This window comes from Muscardinus avellanarius (genome assembly GCF_963383645.1).
Source record: "Muscardinus avellanarius genome assembly, chromosome: 15".
Lineage (NCBI taxonomy): Eukaryota > Metazoa > Chordata > Mammalia > Rodentia > Gliridae > Muscardinus > Muscardinus avellanarius.
In genome coordinates this window covers 32,645,038-32,659,229 of record NC_137801.1, presented here as the reverse complement: position 1 = coordinate 32,659,229, position 14,192 = coordinate 32,645,038, and the positions used below count along the sequence as shown (strand labels likewise).

Sequence of the window (14,192 nt, the reverse complement as noted above, 5' to 3'; positions counted from 1 at the left end):
TGATGAGGCTGGACTTGGACCTACATTCCTCCTGTCTCGCCTCCCAAGTGCTGGAATTACAGGCGTGCACAATTGTGTCTGGCTTAATTTGTATTAACTTCTATTGTATACTCTAAATGAAAATGAGAAAGGGTTAAATATAGTGCTTTACTGACAGTACAAAACAGGCACATCAAAATCATACTAATATGAGGAACCAGTCTTCTGACATTGTGTGGCTTATAAAATACAATGCTTATTGGGGAGGCTGAAACGGGAAGATTACAGGTTCTCAGCTAGCCTCAGCTACTTAGGCCCTCTATAAGAGACTCTGTTTCAAAATAAAGAATTAAAAATAGGGCTGGGGTATAGCTTGGAGGTAAAATGCCCCTGGGTTTAATTCCCAGTAATACACACAAAAAAATAAAGTTTGATACTAATTAGATTAGTGGATGTATAATCTATCTTTATCAATCTTGTAATCAGTTTGGAATATACCTTTTTGGGGAGAGTATTATAAAGTATTACTTTGAACTAAGGTTCAGAACAATAGAGATAAAAAAAAGAAATCTCTACAACTAAATTACTTTTTTAGCCAGGCATGGTAGCACATTCTTGTAATCCCAACATTTGGGAGGCTGAGACAGGAGGATTGTGGTTCGTGGACAGCCTCAGCTACTTAATGAGGCTCTTTGCAACTCAGTGAGACCCTGTTTCATAATAAAGAATACAAAATAGGGCTGGGGGTGTAGCTCAAATGTAGAATGCTCCTGGGTTCCATCCCTAGTACTGAAAAAATTTTACTTTTTTATTTTACTTAGAAAGAATATATATCAAACTGTGAACCCTATTGCTCACATGGGGAACAATGAGATTAGGATGGGGTTGGGAATGGGGAGCTTATAATTTTTATTTTAGTAACTTGAACTTTTAATAGCAAAGATATATTTAGGTGTCACCTAGGATATTTTATAGTTTAAAATTTTAAATATTAAAAAAGAATTTTAAATATTATTTTAAAATACAATGTATTTCAGGGAAAGCAATGAAAAAATGGGTTGAATCCATCACTAAGATAATCCAAAGGAAAAAAATTGCAAGAGACAATGGACCCGGCCATAATATTACATTTCAGAGTTCACCTCCCACAGTCGAGTGGCATATAAGCAGACCTGGACACATAGAGACTTTCGACCTGCTCACCTTACACCCAATAGAAATTGCTCGACAACTCACTTTACTTGAATCAGATCTATACCGGTATGTAATTTGACATTCAAGCTGAAAATCCATTTCAAAAGATTTAATTTTTAAAGTGCAATACTGTTTCTGCCCTGTAGGGTTGCCACAGAGGTCAGTGAGATAGTACACAACGTTTTTAGTAGTGATAAGGCCTGGTGGGCTGTTCTGATTCTTCACCCTCTTGTCCCCTGATGTACTGTCTAAATGCATGCCATCTCTCTCTGCAGTCACTTCTTTGTGGTGAAGCTAGGTTCAGATCCCTACTTTGCCAGTTATTGGCATGGCATGGTGTTCTTTGGCAACTTTAAACCTTCTTGTATAACTTTTATCCTTCTGCTTCTTAGTTTCCTCAAGAATACAATGAGACTAATGATAGTACCTACTGTCAACTCACAACCAGAGCTGTTGTGAGGTTTGTGGTATATTGTGAATTTATATACGGTGTTTAGCACATTGTGGTAACCTTCAGTCGTGGCCGGTGATAGCCCTTTTCAGTTTATTATTCTACATTTCTATTATTATTCTACATCGATAAAATTACTGTCTCTGATATAACTACTTCCTCTGATATAACTACTCTTAAATTCCATTTAGAATCTCAAACTAAATAATTTTTAATAACTAAATGAGAACAGGCAGTTAAATTTATATAACTCCTTCCACCAAAGATCATCATAGTCCCCAAATTATGTTAGAATCTATTTCATTTATTTTCCAGGACTCTTTCATAGTAACTTATTCCCCCACCCTCTCTTTAGACAAGGAAAGAGTAAAGAAAAAGAAGGAAAGGGAGGGAGGAAGATTTATGAATTTTAGTGATTACTTACTCTCTTTGGATTTATTATTAGATATCATTATTAAAATAACTACTTGGTCACCCTGATTTCTTAAATAATATTTATAATTGCTAGGAAGGATGCTGTGCAAAATCTTAACCATGTCTAAAACAATAACAAAGGTATATTTATAAGATATATTTTAAAATATATTTTTAAAACCTATAGAGAAAAATGCATAATCATGATTTTTTGTTATACATTGTTTTCATAAGCCTTTTTTTAGTGAAAGAGAAAAAGTCATATGGCAGGGATATAGCTTTTATATATTTCATTTACTTAATAAAAGGTATTTATTAAGTAAGGCATTTTGTGTTGATGATTTTAGAGCTGTACAGCCATCAGAATTAGTTGGAAGTGTGTGGACAAAAGAAGACAAAGAAATTAATTCTCCTAATCTTCTGAAAATGATCCGACACACTACTAATCTCACTCTGTGGTTTGAGAAGTAAGTATTCTTGACATGCTTACGTTTTATTGCAGTTAGCTGTGTTATGGATGTCGGTGCAAGTTTAGTTCTTATGTTGCTTGCCTTTTTGTTCCCCTCTTCCTTTCTTTTGCTTTGGGTGACTATTTGAGTGCTTATCTCAGGGTTTACCATATAAAATATATACTCCATAACTTATAATCAGATTCAGATATATAGCAACAATTCCAGTGATAAAGAGAAATGTTGTTCCTATGTAGCTGTCTTCTCTCCTTTTTGTGGTACTGTAATACATGTAACATCTAATTAATGATGCAAATTCAACAATACCTTGTTTTGATTATTCACCGCTTGTCTTCATCCTCTTAACCTACTATAGCTGTGCTCTCACCGCCTCTGCTGTTACTGGCCGTATATTACATGTTATATTATTTCTGTATTACCTAGTACATTTATACACAGTATTTTATACAGTTGCTTTTTAAATCAGATAAGAGAAGAAATGAAGAAAATATGCGTTTATAGTGTCTTTCATAAGTACATATTACCTTTATTGATGCTCTTGGTGTCAATTTGCATTACCATCTGAGATCACTTGCTTTCAGCCTGAGAAGAATTTCCTCTAGTGTGTCTGGTGCAGTGGGTCAGCTAGCAACAAATGCTCTCAGTTTATGTTTGTCTGGGATTTTTTTTTTTTTTTCTGGTGGTACTGGGGATGGAACACTTCTACCACCAGTCTACACTCCCAGATGTATTTTATATTTTATTTGGAAACAGGGTCTCTTAAGCCAGTGCGGCTGGCTTCGAACCTGCACGATCCTCCTGTCTCTGCCTCCCCAACACAGGGATTACAAGCGTGCGTCACCACGCCCGGCTTTTTTTTTTTTTTTTTTTTTTTCTCCCCGTGGCACTGGAAATTGAACCCAGAGGGCATTCTACCTCCAAGCTAAACCTGTGCAGGAGTATTTTTATTTTGCCTTCATTTTAACTGATTTTTTTTTTCTTTTGAGCCCCTTCAGCTTCTTATTTCAGTTATTGTACTTTCCAATTCCAGAATTTCTGTTTGGTTCTTTGTATAATTTCTACCTCTCTAATGATATCCTTTCTGTCTTGGTGCATATTGCCATCACACCATCCTTTACTTTATCATGCTGTCCTTTAGCTCTGTGAACATACTCATAATGGCTGCTTTGAAATCTTTCTGTAAAATCTGACATCCAGTCAATCTCACAGACAGTTTCTGTCCCTGCTTTCATTCCAGTATATGAGTCATACTTTCCTATTTGCATGCTTTGTAATTTTCATTATAAACTTGAAATTTTAGTTAATATATATTAGCAACTCTAAGTACTACTCTCTCCCTTCCAGGACTTGTTATTTATTCAATGACTGGTGAGATTATTTAGTGAAACCTGACCTCCCTCCTTCTCTCTCTCTCTCTCTCTCTCTCTCTCTCTCTCTCTCTCTCACACACACACACACACACACACACACACACACACACACTTAATCTGGAATCTTCCTTCCTCAGGGAGGTTAAATCTGGTTGTGCCCATAGTCACCCTGGGAAGACCAAGACCAGTGGTACTGATCGCGCTTTCATCCACTCCTTCCCTCGCCATAACACCCAGTGGTTAATCCACTGGTCGCCAGGTAATTGCTGTGTTGTCAACAATCCCCTGGTGGCACAAGTTGCCACACATATTAATCCAGTCAAGATGTGGCTTCTCGAATGGCGAGTGGGCCCCAGCCCTTCATACTCAGCTTGAGTGTCCTGGTTCTCCCGCAACTAGCTGACCTACGGCTTAGGCTGTGTCTTCAGTATCTTCATTGTGTTGCCAAATCTTCTCCCGGTTGCTTTTCACCACAACCTACATTGTTCTTGAGAGCATCTTTAGGTTTCAACCTTCCACACACTATTTCAAATTACAAGAGATTAGGACAAATTTGTTTGAAACAGGGCTCGGAGCTAGGGAGAATATCATTTCTTCATGACAGTCCTGCTCTAGGAATTTAGTGCTGAGTTGAGGAGTACAGGTGTGGGGTGCCGAGGGGAAGGATGGTGTTGCCGCAGGTCCTCTTACTTGGCTCTTTTGACATGGAACCAGACCAAGGGTTTCCTCAGTGGCTCAACTCTCTGCACCCCAGGTAGAGGCTCCATTCCAGAAAAGAGAGCTGGGCAAAAGGAAGTCCCACTTCTCAGCTGCAACTCAGCCAGCACTTAGCCTCAGCAATAGGATCTGAAGGCAGGATAAGCAATGCTGAAGTTTGCTCTTCCAGGAAGGAGAGACCCCACTTGGCTTGGTGTTCTTGGCTGCAGCATCTGCAGTGGATGCTCCAGAAGGAAGGGGGCAGTCTTAGCTGAAATACCCTCTCTCACTGGAGTCTTTTATATTTTTCCAAGACATTTCTTCATTTCCTGTGTATCCATGGGGCCACTTCGAGAGACTGTGTTGTGATTGGGGGTTTCTTGGTGGGGGTCTTACATATTTAATAATTTTCACCAGTTTTACTGGAGTAGTTCAGCAGAGCTCCTTGTGCTGCTGTGTTAAAAGCTCAGAATTCAGTGTGATTCTATAACAAGTAGCCAGGGATTAGAGCTGCATGTATTGGTTATAATTTTTTTGAGTGAAGATAAAAGATTTTTTAAGTAGTCTTTTTTAATTTTATTTTATTTATTTATTTATTTTATTGTGGTACTGGGGATGGAACCTACGGGCAGTCTACCTCCGAGCTACACCCCCAGCCCTATTTTTTATTCTTTACTTTGAAATAGGGTCTCACTGAATTGCAAAGGGCCTCATTAAGTAGCTGAGGCTGTCCGCAAACCACAATCCTCCTGTCTCAGCCTCCCAAATGCTGGGATTACAAGCATGCGCCACCACGCCCGGCCCAAATTTTTATTCCTTATTTTGAAACAGGGTCGTTAGGCGTGTTGGCACACGCTTGTAATCCCCGTGCTTGGGAGGCAGAGACAGGGATCGCGCAGGTTCGAAGCCAGCCGTGCTGGCGTAAGAGACCCTGTTTCCAAAAATAAAAAAATAGGTCTGGGAGTGTAACCCGGATATAGAAGGGCTTCCAGGAACCCCAGTACCACCAAAAAAGAAGAAACAGGGTCTCACTGAATTGCAAAGAGCCTCACTAAGTAGCTGAAGCTGTCCGCAAGCCCTGACCCTCCTGTCTCAGGCTCTCAAATACTGGAATTACAAGTGCGCACCACCATGAGTAGTCTTTTATAAAGATGTTTTGAGATTTCCACAGATCATATTGGGACTATCAGAATCAGCAAGCCAGTGACATAGAGATAAAGATATAAAAGCAATTTCCATAAAGAAATAAGCATTCAAAGTCATTTTAAAAGTTCTGGTTTCCTTCTTTTACACTATTAAACATAATTTGCTTCTAAAAAAAAAAAACTTTAAATTTGCCCCCTGTCACTTCTTGATTTCTTCATTATTGAGTTAAATAACTCTAGTGCACAGAAGCCATTTCCCACCATAATAATTAAAATGTCAGATCTGAAAAGAGGTAGAGGCCACTTTATTCTGTCCTGTTTTTAATAGGGTATTTATATTTGTTTATTTATTTATTGTACTGGGGGTGGAACTCAGGGGCTTTTCTACCTCCAGGCTATCCCCTTAAACCTATTTTATACTTTATTTGAAAACAGGGTCTAAGTTGCTGAGAGCCTCACTAAGTACCTGAGGCTGGCTTTGAACCTGTGCAATCCTCCTGTCTCAGCCTCCCAAGCACTGGGATTACAAGCGTGCATCACCACGCCTGGCTTTAATAGGGTATTTAGATGAAGGCCATTTCCTGACTTTTCAATTTGAGAGATTCTTACTAGCTAGGGATATGTATTAGAATTGAAATAAAAAGCTATGTAAGAGCTAAGCAGTGTGGCACAGGCTTATAATCCCAGTACTTGGGAGGCTGAGACAAGAGGATTGCAGGTTCAAGACTAGTGCATGGTACTTTAGTGAGACCTTGTTTCAAAATTTAAAAAGGGCTGGGGATGTAGCTCAGTGGTAAAGCACCTCTTGAGTTCAATCCCCAACACTACCAAAACAAAAATAGAGGCAATCTTAGTTTATACACCTAGTTAACAATAACTGAAAAAGTTAAATAAAAGATAAAAATTATAAATTATACTTGTTATACATCTTTAATTATTTAGAATACACTTGAAATGGTTTGGCTAATGTTTTAAATATGCCATCCTCCTGTCTGCGAACTGCCTCAGCTACTTAGTGAGGCCCTCTGAAACTCAGTGAGACCCAGTTTCAAAATAAAGACTGAAAAATAGGGCAGGGGGTGTAGCTTGGAGGTCGAATGCCCCTGGGTTCCATCCCCAGACCCACAAAAAAAAGAAAAAGAAAAACTTCAAAATATTTTTTAATTCTTATTTTGTTTTTGATTGACAGATGTATTGTAGAAACTGAAAATTTAGAAGAAAGAGTAGCTGTAGTAAGTCGAATAATTGAGATTCTCCAAGTCTTTCAAGAGCTGAACAATTTCAATGGTGTCCTAGAGGTTGTTAGTGCTATGAACTCATCACCTGTTTACAGACTAGACCACACATTTGAGGTAGGTGTACATTTTTTAATGAACTTTTATTGCCTATTATAAAAGCCAGAATATTAACACTTGTGATCTTTAACTTAAATGTCTCACCTGTCTTTTCAATAGCAGGTTCAAAGATAGGAGTATCTTAAATGTATAATGAATTGGCAACTTAAAATGCATTCACAGGTCCCAGCTTGTTAGAAGAAAAAAAAATTATACTGAACTTATTTATAATATACTATATAAATGTTTACATAATTTTGTGAGGAATGGTCAACAAAATACACTTTAAGTTTGTACTAGAGTATATAAAATAGTTTTTTGAAATAGTATTATGTTCTTAAAGTCAAACTGATACTTTTGTGTCTGGGCCTTATTGTTAGCCTAACATTTTTGGTAAGACCTGTGATAACTTTTGTAAACCGCAGCCTTCTAAATTTTTTTTTTCTCTTGTAGCAAATACCAAGTCGCCAAAAGAAAATTTTAGAAGAAGCTCATGAATTGAGTGAAGATCACTATAAGAAATATTTGGCAAAACTCAGGTCTATTAATCCACCATGTGTGCCTTTCTTTGGTAAATATTTCTTCCTAAATTTTTGTAACTTATTTTATTAAATGTCTGAGAATATTTATTTAACAAATATTTAGCATCTGAATCCCCTTGGAATTTCTTCTATTGGGACTTTTAAAGATCAAGCTGAAACTGGATGTGGTGGCACAAGATTGTAATCCCAGTACTTGAGAGGCGGAGACAGGAGAATCACAGGTTTTTGGTCGCCTCAGCAATTTAGTGAGGCCCTCTGTAACTTAGTGAAACCTTATTTAAAAATTAAAGTAAGGCTGGGGACATAGCTCAGATGTAGAGTACCCCTGGATTCAATCCTCAGCATCTCTCCCCCAAAAAATGATCAAGCCAAATACAGGTCCCTGCTCTGAATGCTTATAGAAGCTATGATCTCTGTCATAGCTCTTGTTTAGCCTTTTTGTTTTTCTTTTTCTTTTTGGTGGTACTGGGGTTCCTGGAAACCCTTCTACCTCCGGGCTATGCTCCTGTCTCCGCCTCCTAAGCGCAGGGATTACAAGCGTACACCACCACGCCTGGCCCTATTTAGTCTTTTCAGTATGTGACAAAGTTTCTCCTAGCCTTTTTCTCAACTATTTTTTAATATATCCTTTTAAATTATACTGCATGTAACAGTGTTATATTGTGATATCTTCTCCAAGTAATGTATTATATTTTCCCATATTTTATACTCCTCAGGTTTTATGGCCAACTACTGTGTGTGTGTGTGTGTGTGTGTGTGTGTGTGTGTGTGTGTGTGAGGTGGTACTAGGGATAGAACCCAGGGGTACATTTGACCTCTAAACTCCACTCCCAACCTGATTTTTCATTCTTTATTTTGAAACTGGGTCCCACTAAGTTACAGAGAGCCTCACAAATTGCTGAGGCTGTCCGTGAACCTGCAGTCCTCCCATCTCAGCCTCCCAAGTACTAGGATTACAAGGGTATGCCACCACGCCCAGCTCATTTTCATGCATTTGATTAATATTTTCATCCCTTCTTGTCTGTGTCCTTTTTCATATCTGCTATAAATATTCTTACCAATCTGCCTTTTAGTTTTTACTAAAGAGAAATTATATACCTTAAATATTGACATATTAGTTGACATATATTAGTTCCAAATTTTGTAATCTGGCCATCTTTTTCATTATGATTTCTATTATTTCTTTTCTTTCTTTCCTTTTTTTTTTTTTTGGCAGTACGGGGGATGGAACCCAGGGGCATCCTACCTCCGAGCTACATCCCCAGCCCTATTTTTTATTCTTTATTTTGAAACAGGGTCTCACTGAGCTACAAAGGGCCTCACTAAGTAGTAGCTGAGGCTGTCTTTGAACCGATCTTCCTGTCTCACCCTCCCAAATGCTGGGGTTTACAAGCATGCACCACGATGCGCAGCTGATTTCTGTTATTTCTAATATTAGAAACCTTAGGAAGTTCATCTAATCTACCTCTTCCTTTAAATACATATTGCTTTCTTATACACAGTTGTAGTTATTGTCACTTATCATTGATTCTCAAGGAACACTTAGTGATGTCTAGAGACTTTTTTCTTCTTAATTGGGATGATGGTGCAGGCATCTAGTTAGTAGAGGACAAGAATGTTGCTAATGTCCCACAAAGTACAGGACAGTCCTCCATAAAAAGAAATATCCTCCAAAGTGTCAGTGATGACAAGACAGAGAAAGCTTGCTGTATAGTGTTCTCATATATGATCAGGTTAGTTCATTAGTACTTTCTTTGCCAATTCTGTTTATTTTCCCAGATGAACTTTGTGATGATGGCAGAACAAATGTCCCAAAAATAAAATTGGAACAATTAATTCATTTGGAAAGAATACTTTTCTAAATCTTAATGTCAACAAACAATGATCTAGTTTCTCTTCCTTTGATTTTAATTCTAAGCTATGAATTGGTTATTAACTTCTCAAAAATTAAAAAATGGTTTTAAAGCAGCTATTTTGAACTAATTTTCATTGGGAAAAGTCTAATTTTGCTATGTACTTGGTTAGTTGCATTTTGTCATGTTAAGAATATATATCTTTCTCTGGGCATGGTGGTGCATGCCTGTAGTCCCAGTACTTAGGAGGCTGAGACAGGAGGATCACAGGTTTGAGAACAGCCTCATCAAGTAGTTAGACTCTCATTAACCTAGCAAGACCCTGTTTTAAAATATAAATAAAGCCGAGCATGGTGGGGCATGCTTGTAATCCCAGTACTTGGGAGGCTGAGACAAGAAGATCGCAGGGTTAGAGCCAGCCTAAGCAATTTAGTGAGGCTCTCAGCAACCTAGCAAGACCATGTTTCCAAATAAAAAGGCTTGGGGAATGTAGACCAGTGGTAGAGTATTTGCCTACTATGTATGAGGATATGGATTTGATCCCCAGCACAAGGAGTGAGAAATAAAAACACTAGCATTCTTTCTTTTTTTTTTTGCAGTACTGGGAATGGACGCTGGGAGCATTCTACCTCTGAGCTACAACCCCCAGCCCAGTTTCTTATTCTTTATTTTGAAACAGGGTCTCAGTAAGTTGCCAAGGGCCTTACTAAGTAGCTGAGGCTGTCCACAAATCACGATCCTCCAATCTCAGCCTTCCGAAAGCTGGAATTACAAGCATGTGCCACTATGCCCAGCTACAGTTTTTTTTTTAATTGTTCTTATTTGCCACATATCTTTTTCATATCTATTGATTTGTTTTACTCTTTGCAATACTGGTGATGGAACCCAGGGGCATTCTACCTCTGAGCTACACCTATTTTTTTTTTCTTTATTTTGAAACAGGGTCTCACTGAGTTGCAAAGGGCCTCACTAAGTAGCTGAGGCTGTCCGCGAGCCCTGATCCTCCTGTCTCAGGCTCCCAAATGCTGGGATTACAAGCATGTGTCACCACACCCGGCCATCATTTACTCTTAAATGTGATGACTCTCGCACTAGTTCATACAAGGGATTTGGGAAGGATCTGCATGGGTCTGATGTTCACTTCAGTCTGTTGACCAATATTCTCTACCTACTAAGTACCCAAAACTGTCAGGTGCTTATAAGAGTAAAAATACATAGCCACAGTGCTTACTGAGCTTACAGTCATGGTGCTCATGATATCCTCTGGTGTCTAGGATGCATAGATGAAAAAGAAACCTCTGGGCCCATCATGAGACTCATTCTTTGGCCCCTACTGCCCCACCCATTTGTCTGACACATACTTATCCATACCAACTAAACTCTAAAACACTCTCTCTTAGAACCAGGTATGGTGGTACACACCTGTAATCTCAGTACTTGGGAGGCTGAGACAGGAGGCTCACAGGTTCAAGGACAGCTTCAGCAAGTAGCGAGACTTGCATCAACCTAGTAAGACCCTGTTTTCAAATAAATAAAATAGGGCTGGAAGTGTAGCTCAAAAGTAGAATGCCTCAGGGTTCAATCCTCAGTACCACACACACACAAAAAAAAAAAAGCCTCTCAGATGTTTATAAACTGACAAAACCCTTATTTATCCATATTTATAGTATATTAAGTAGGAAAAGGAAGTTGCAGGCCTAAATTGAGGGTATGGTTCCATTAAGGTGCTTTTAGGTGAGATGTGTGATTTGATGAGTGAATGCACACATGGTGTAGTTTGCTGGACACACAGAAAATCCCCTGCCTGCTTCCTACCCTTCCTGCTCATATTCCTGGTACCTAAGCCTCTGCTCTTTTGAGCTATTTTATCTGAAACTACTCCTGGTCAGTCCTGCTGCTCTAGGAAGACCTTGTCTATCCACAAGCTAACGGCCAGCAGACCCTGAAACTATCCTGGCAGCTGTTAATTAAGGAAAGCCAAATGTTTCGCTGCTTCTGAATCCCATTTTGCCTCTATGGCGATGTGTAGACACTCCTTCCAGATTCTTATCTTTCATTCTAGATACTATTCTCCTGTTCTTTAGGGGAGAGTTGGGACTAATAACACTTTTAATTCCTCTCTCACCTTACCAGAATTATTTTCTTTTTGTGAGTAGTATACCATTTACAGAGAAAACATAGGGTAATTTTTCCTTCCAAAGCTCTGCTGGGCTTCAGATCTGTATCTAGTCTTCTGGTCTATATTGTAGGTAAACTAACATTTTCTCTGAGGAAAAAGCTGTGCCTCAATAGTTTTCTCATCTGTGAGCCAAACCTGAAACATCGCTTTGCTCTTTTTACTCAGTTCTGATCTTGTGTCCTGGTGCTTTTGTTTGTTTATAAATTTGCTTTGTCTCCATTCTTGCTATTTTTCTATTTTAGAAATGAACTGTATGTCAATCACATATATAGTCTAGTCTCCAAATGCTCTCCTATTCTGAAATATGCTGCTTTCATTCACTAAAAACCATTTGTTGATGTTTATGTGCCAAGCCCAGGGCTATGTGCTAAGAATGGACAAATAAGACATAGTCTCAGAGTTTCTGCTTCCTTGAGAGAGCAGAAAAATAATTACAGCACTGTGTTGTAAGTGTAGTACTGTATTGTAGAAATGTATAAATCAAAGTGTAAGCCTGGTGGTACATGCTTGTAATCCCAGTACCTGAGAGGCTGAAACAGGAGGATCGCACAGGTTCACAGCCAGCCTCAGCTACTTAGTGAGGTTCTCAGCAACTTAGTGAGACCCTGTTTCCAATAAAATATAAAAATAGGTCTGGGTGTGTAGCCCAGAGGTAGAAAGCTCCTGGATTCCACTCCTAGTACCACCAAAAAAAAAAAAAAAGATGAAACCTAACGGGCGTGGTGGCACACACTTGTAATCCCAGTACCTGGGAGGTGGAGACTGGAGGATTGCACGTTCACAGCCAGCCTCAGCTACTTAGTGAGGCTCTCTGCAATTAGTGAGACCGACCCTGTTTCAAAATAAAGAATAAAAAATAGGGCTGGGGCTTAGCTTGGAGATAGAATGCCCCTAGTTCCATCCCCAGCACCACAAAAAAAAAAAAGAAGAAGAAATTTTACCCACTTGGTTATTTATGTCATAATGCTCTACTCAAATACAGTGACAGAGTAGAGAATGTCAACAGCCTTCAGAGCAGGGTGTGTGACCTGTTGAAATACAGGAACAACTAGACCTTCTATTCTTTTTTGGGTTGTTTTTGTTTTTGTTTTTGTTTTGTTCTGGGGATGAAACCCAGGGGCATTCTACCTCCAAGCTCCACCCTCAGCCCTATTTTTTATTCTTTATTTTGAAACAGGGTCTCACTGAGTTGCTCAGGGCCTCACTAAGTAGCTGAGGCTGGCTGCGAACCACGATCCTCTGTCTCAACCTCCCAAATTCCTGGATTACAAGCATGTGCCACCACACCCAGTTATTTATATTTTCAAAAAGATACAAAAGAAAAATTAAGCTTTACTAGTATATTATACTCAGGTCTCTATCATTCATATATATGCACACAGTTTCTACATTTTTCATTAAAAATTTTTAATTATATATAATCAAATTATTTTTTAATTTCAAAATTTTATATATAATGCATATATAAGATATATTTGTATAATGTTTGTATTATATATGTTAGTGGTAATACAGTTTGGACACCACTGCTATGATCATTTTTTATTTCAACTAGATATCAATTAGGCATAATTTCCAAACTTTCTTATGAACTGCCTCAAGGTACTACTGATTAGCATTCTTACAACTTCAGTCAAGTAGACTTTTACACCTGTCACACTCCATAAGCTTGTCATGCCCTTGTCCTATCGTGTCACCATCATACCACCACTCAGTTGCCAAAGCAAAGTTCTGACTCTTTGACATCCCCCACCTCTTACCAAACTATTTAATAAGTCCTTGGGGGAGTCGTCCTCTTAAATATGTATCCCGTCCACTCTGTCCCCTTAGAACCATAGGGCAGCACTTGTCACCTCACAAGACTGTTGACAGCCTGCTCACTGCTGTTCCTGCTCTCAGTACTGCTGGTGTCATCCTAGAATGTAAAGATGGCTGTAATCCCCTGTCCACCTCCTGGATAACAGTGAAGCTTTTTAACAAAAGCTACTTCATGACCCACTCCAAGTGCCACTACCCACAAACTCTTCAGGGGTGAGCCATCCATTTGTGACTAATACGGAAAGTTGATTTGGGCAGTCATTGAATATGCATGTTTGCTAGATCCAACCTTGAGCTAAATGGTTGATGTAACTTGCTGAAAGTAAAAGAACCTGTGCCTTCTAGAGAATGCAATAACTTTGTTTTATGAATGTATCAGTGTGTCATGGCAAATGGCCTAGGTGCTGAGACACAGACAAATGCCTACTACACCTAATACCTGGATGGTTTTTAAAATCAAGTAGGTAGCCAGGCATGGTGGCGCACACTTGTAATCCCAGTATTTGAGAGGCTGAGAAAGAAGGATTGCACAGGTTCGAAGCCAGCCTCAGCTACTTAGGCACTCAGCAACTTAGTGAGACCCTGTTTCCAAATAAAAAATAAAATAGATCTGGGAGTGTAGCCTGGAGCTAGAAAGCCCCTGAGTTCCATACCCAGTACGAATAAGTAAGTAAATAAGTCTCTAGTATCATCCCTTCCAAGTTTCACCACAAATCAGTGCACCTGTAACTTTGCTTAGAATGACCT

At 38.9% G+C, this 14,192-nt stretch overlaps 1 protein-coding gene across 2 annotated transcripts in view; it reads left to right on the top strand.

Annotated features, from left to right (window-relative positions):
• The window catches only part of SOS1 (SOS Ras/Rac guanine nucleotide exchange factor 1), a gene marked incomplete at both ends in the record, with an annotated part of 118,765 nt that overhangs the window by 90,044 nt on the left and 14,529 nt on the right, over positions 1-14,192 (top strand). For both annotated transcript variants that reach the window (XM_080711183.1, XM_080711182.1), the window contains 4 exons: positions 1,017-1,239; positions 2,386-2,505; positions 6,909-7,071; positions 7,507-7,624. In XM_080711183.1, the coding sequence (XP_080567309.1) occupies positions 1,017-1,239; positions 2,386-2,505; positions 6,909-7,071; positions 7,507-7,624 (624 nt within the window). The remainder of the gene's footprint in view (positions 1-1,016; positions 1,240-2,385; positions 2,506-6,908; positions 7,072-7,506; positions 7,625-14,192) is intronic.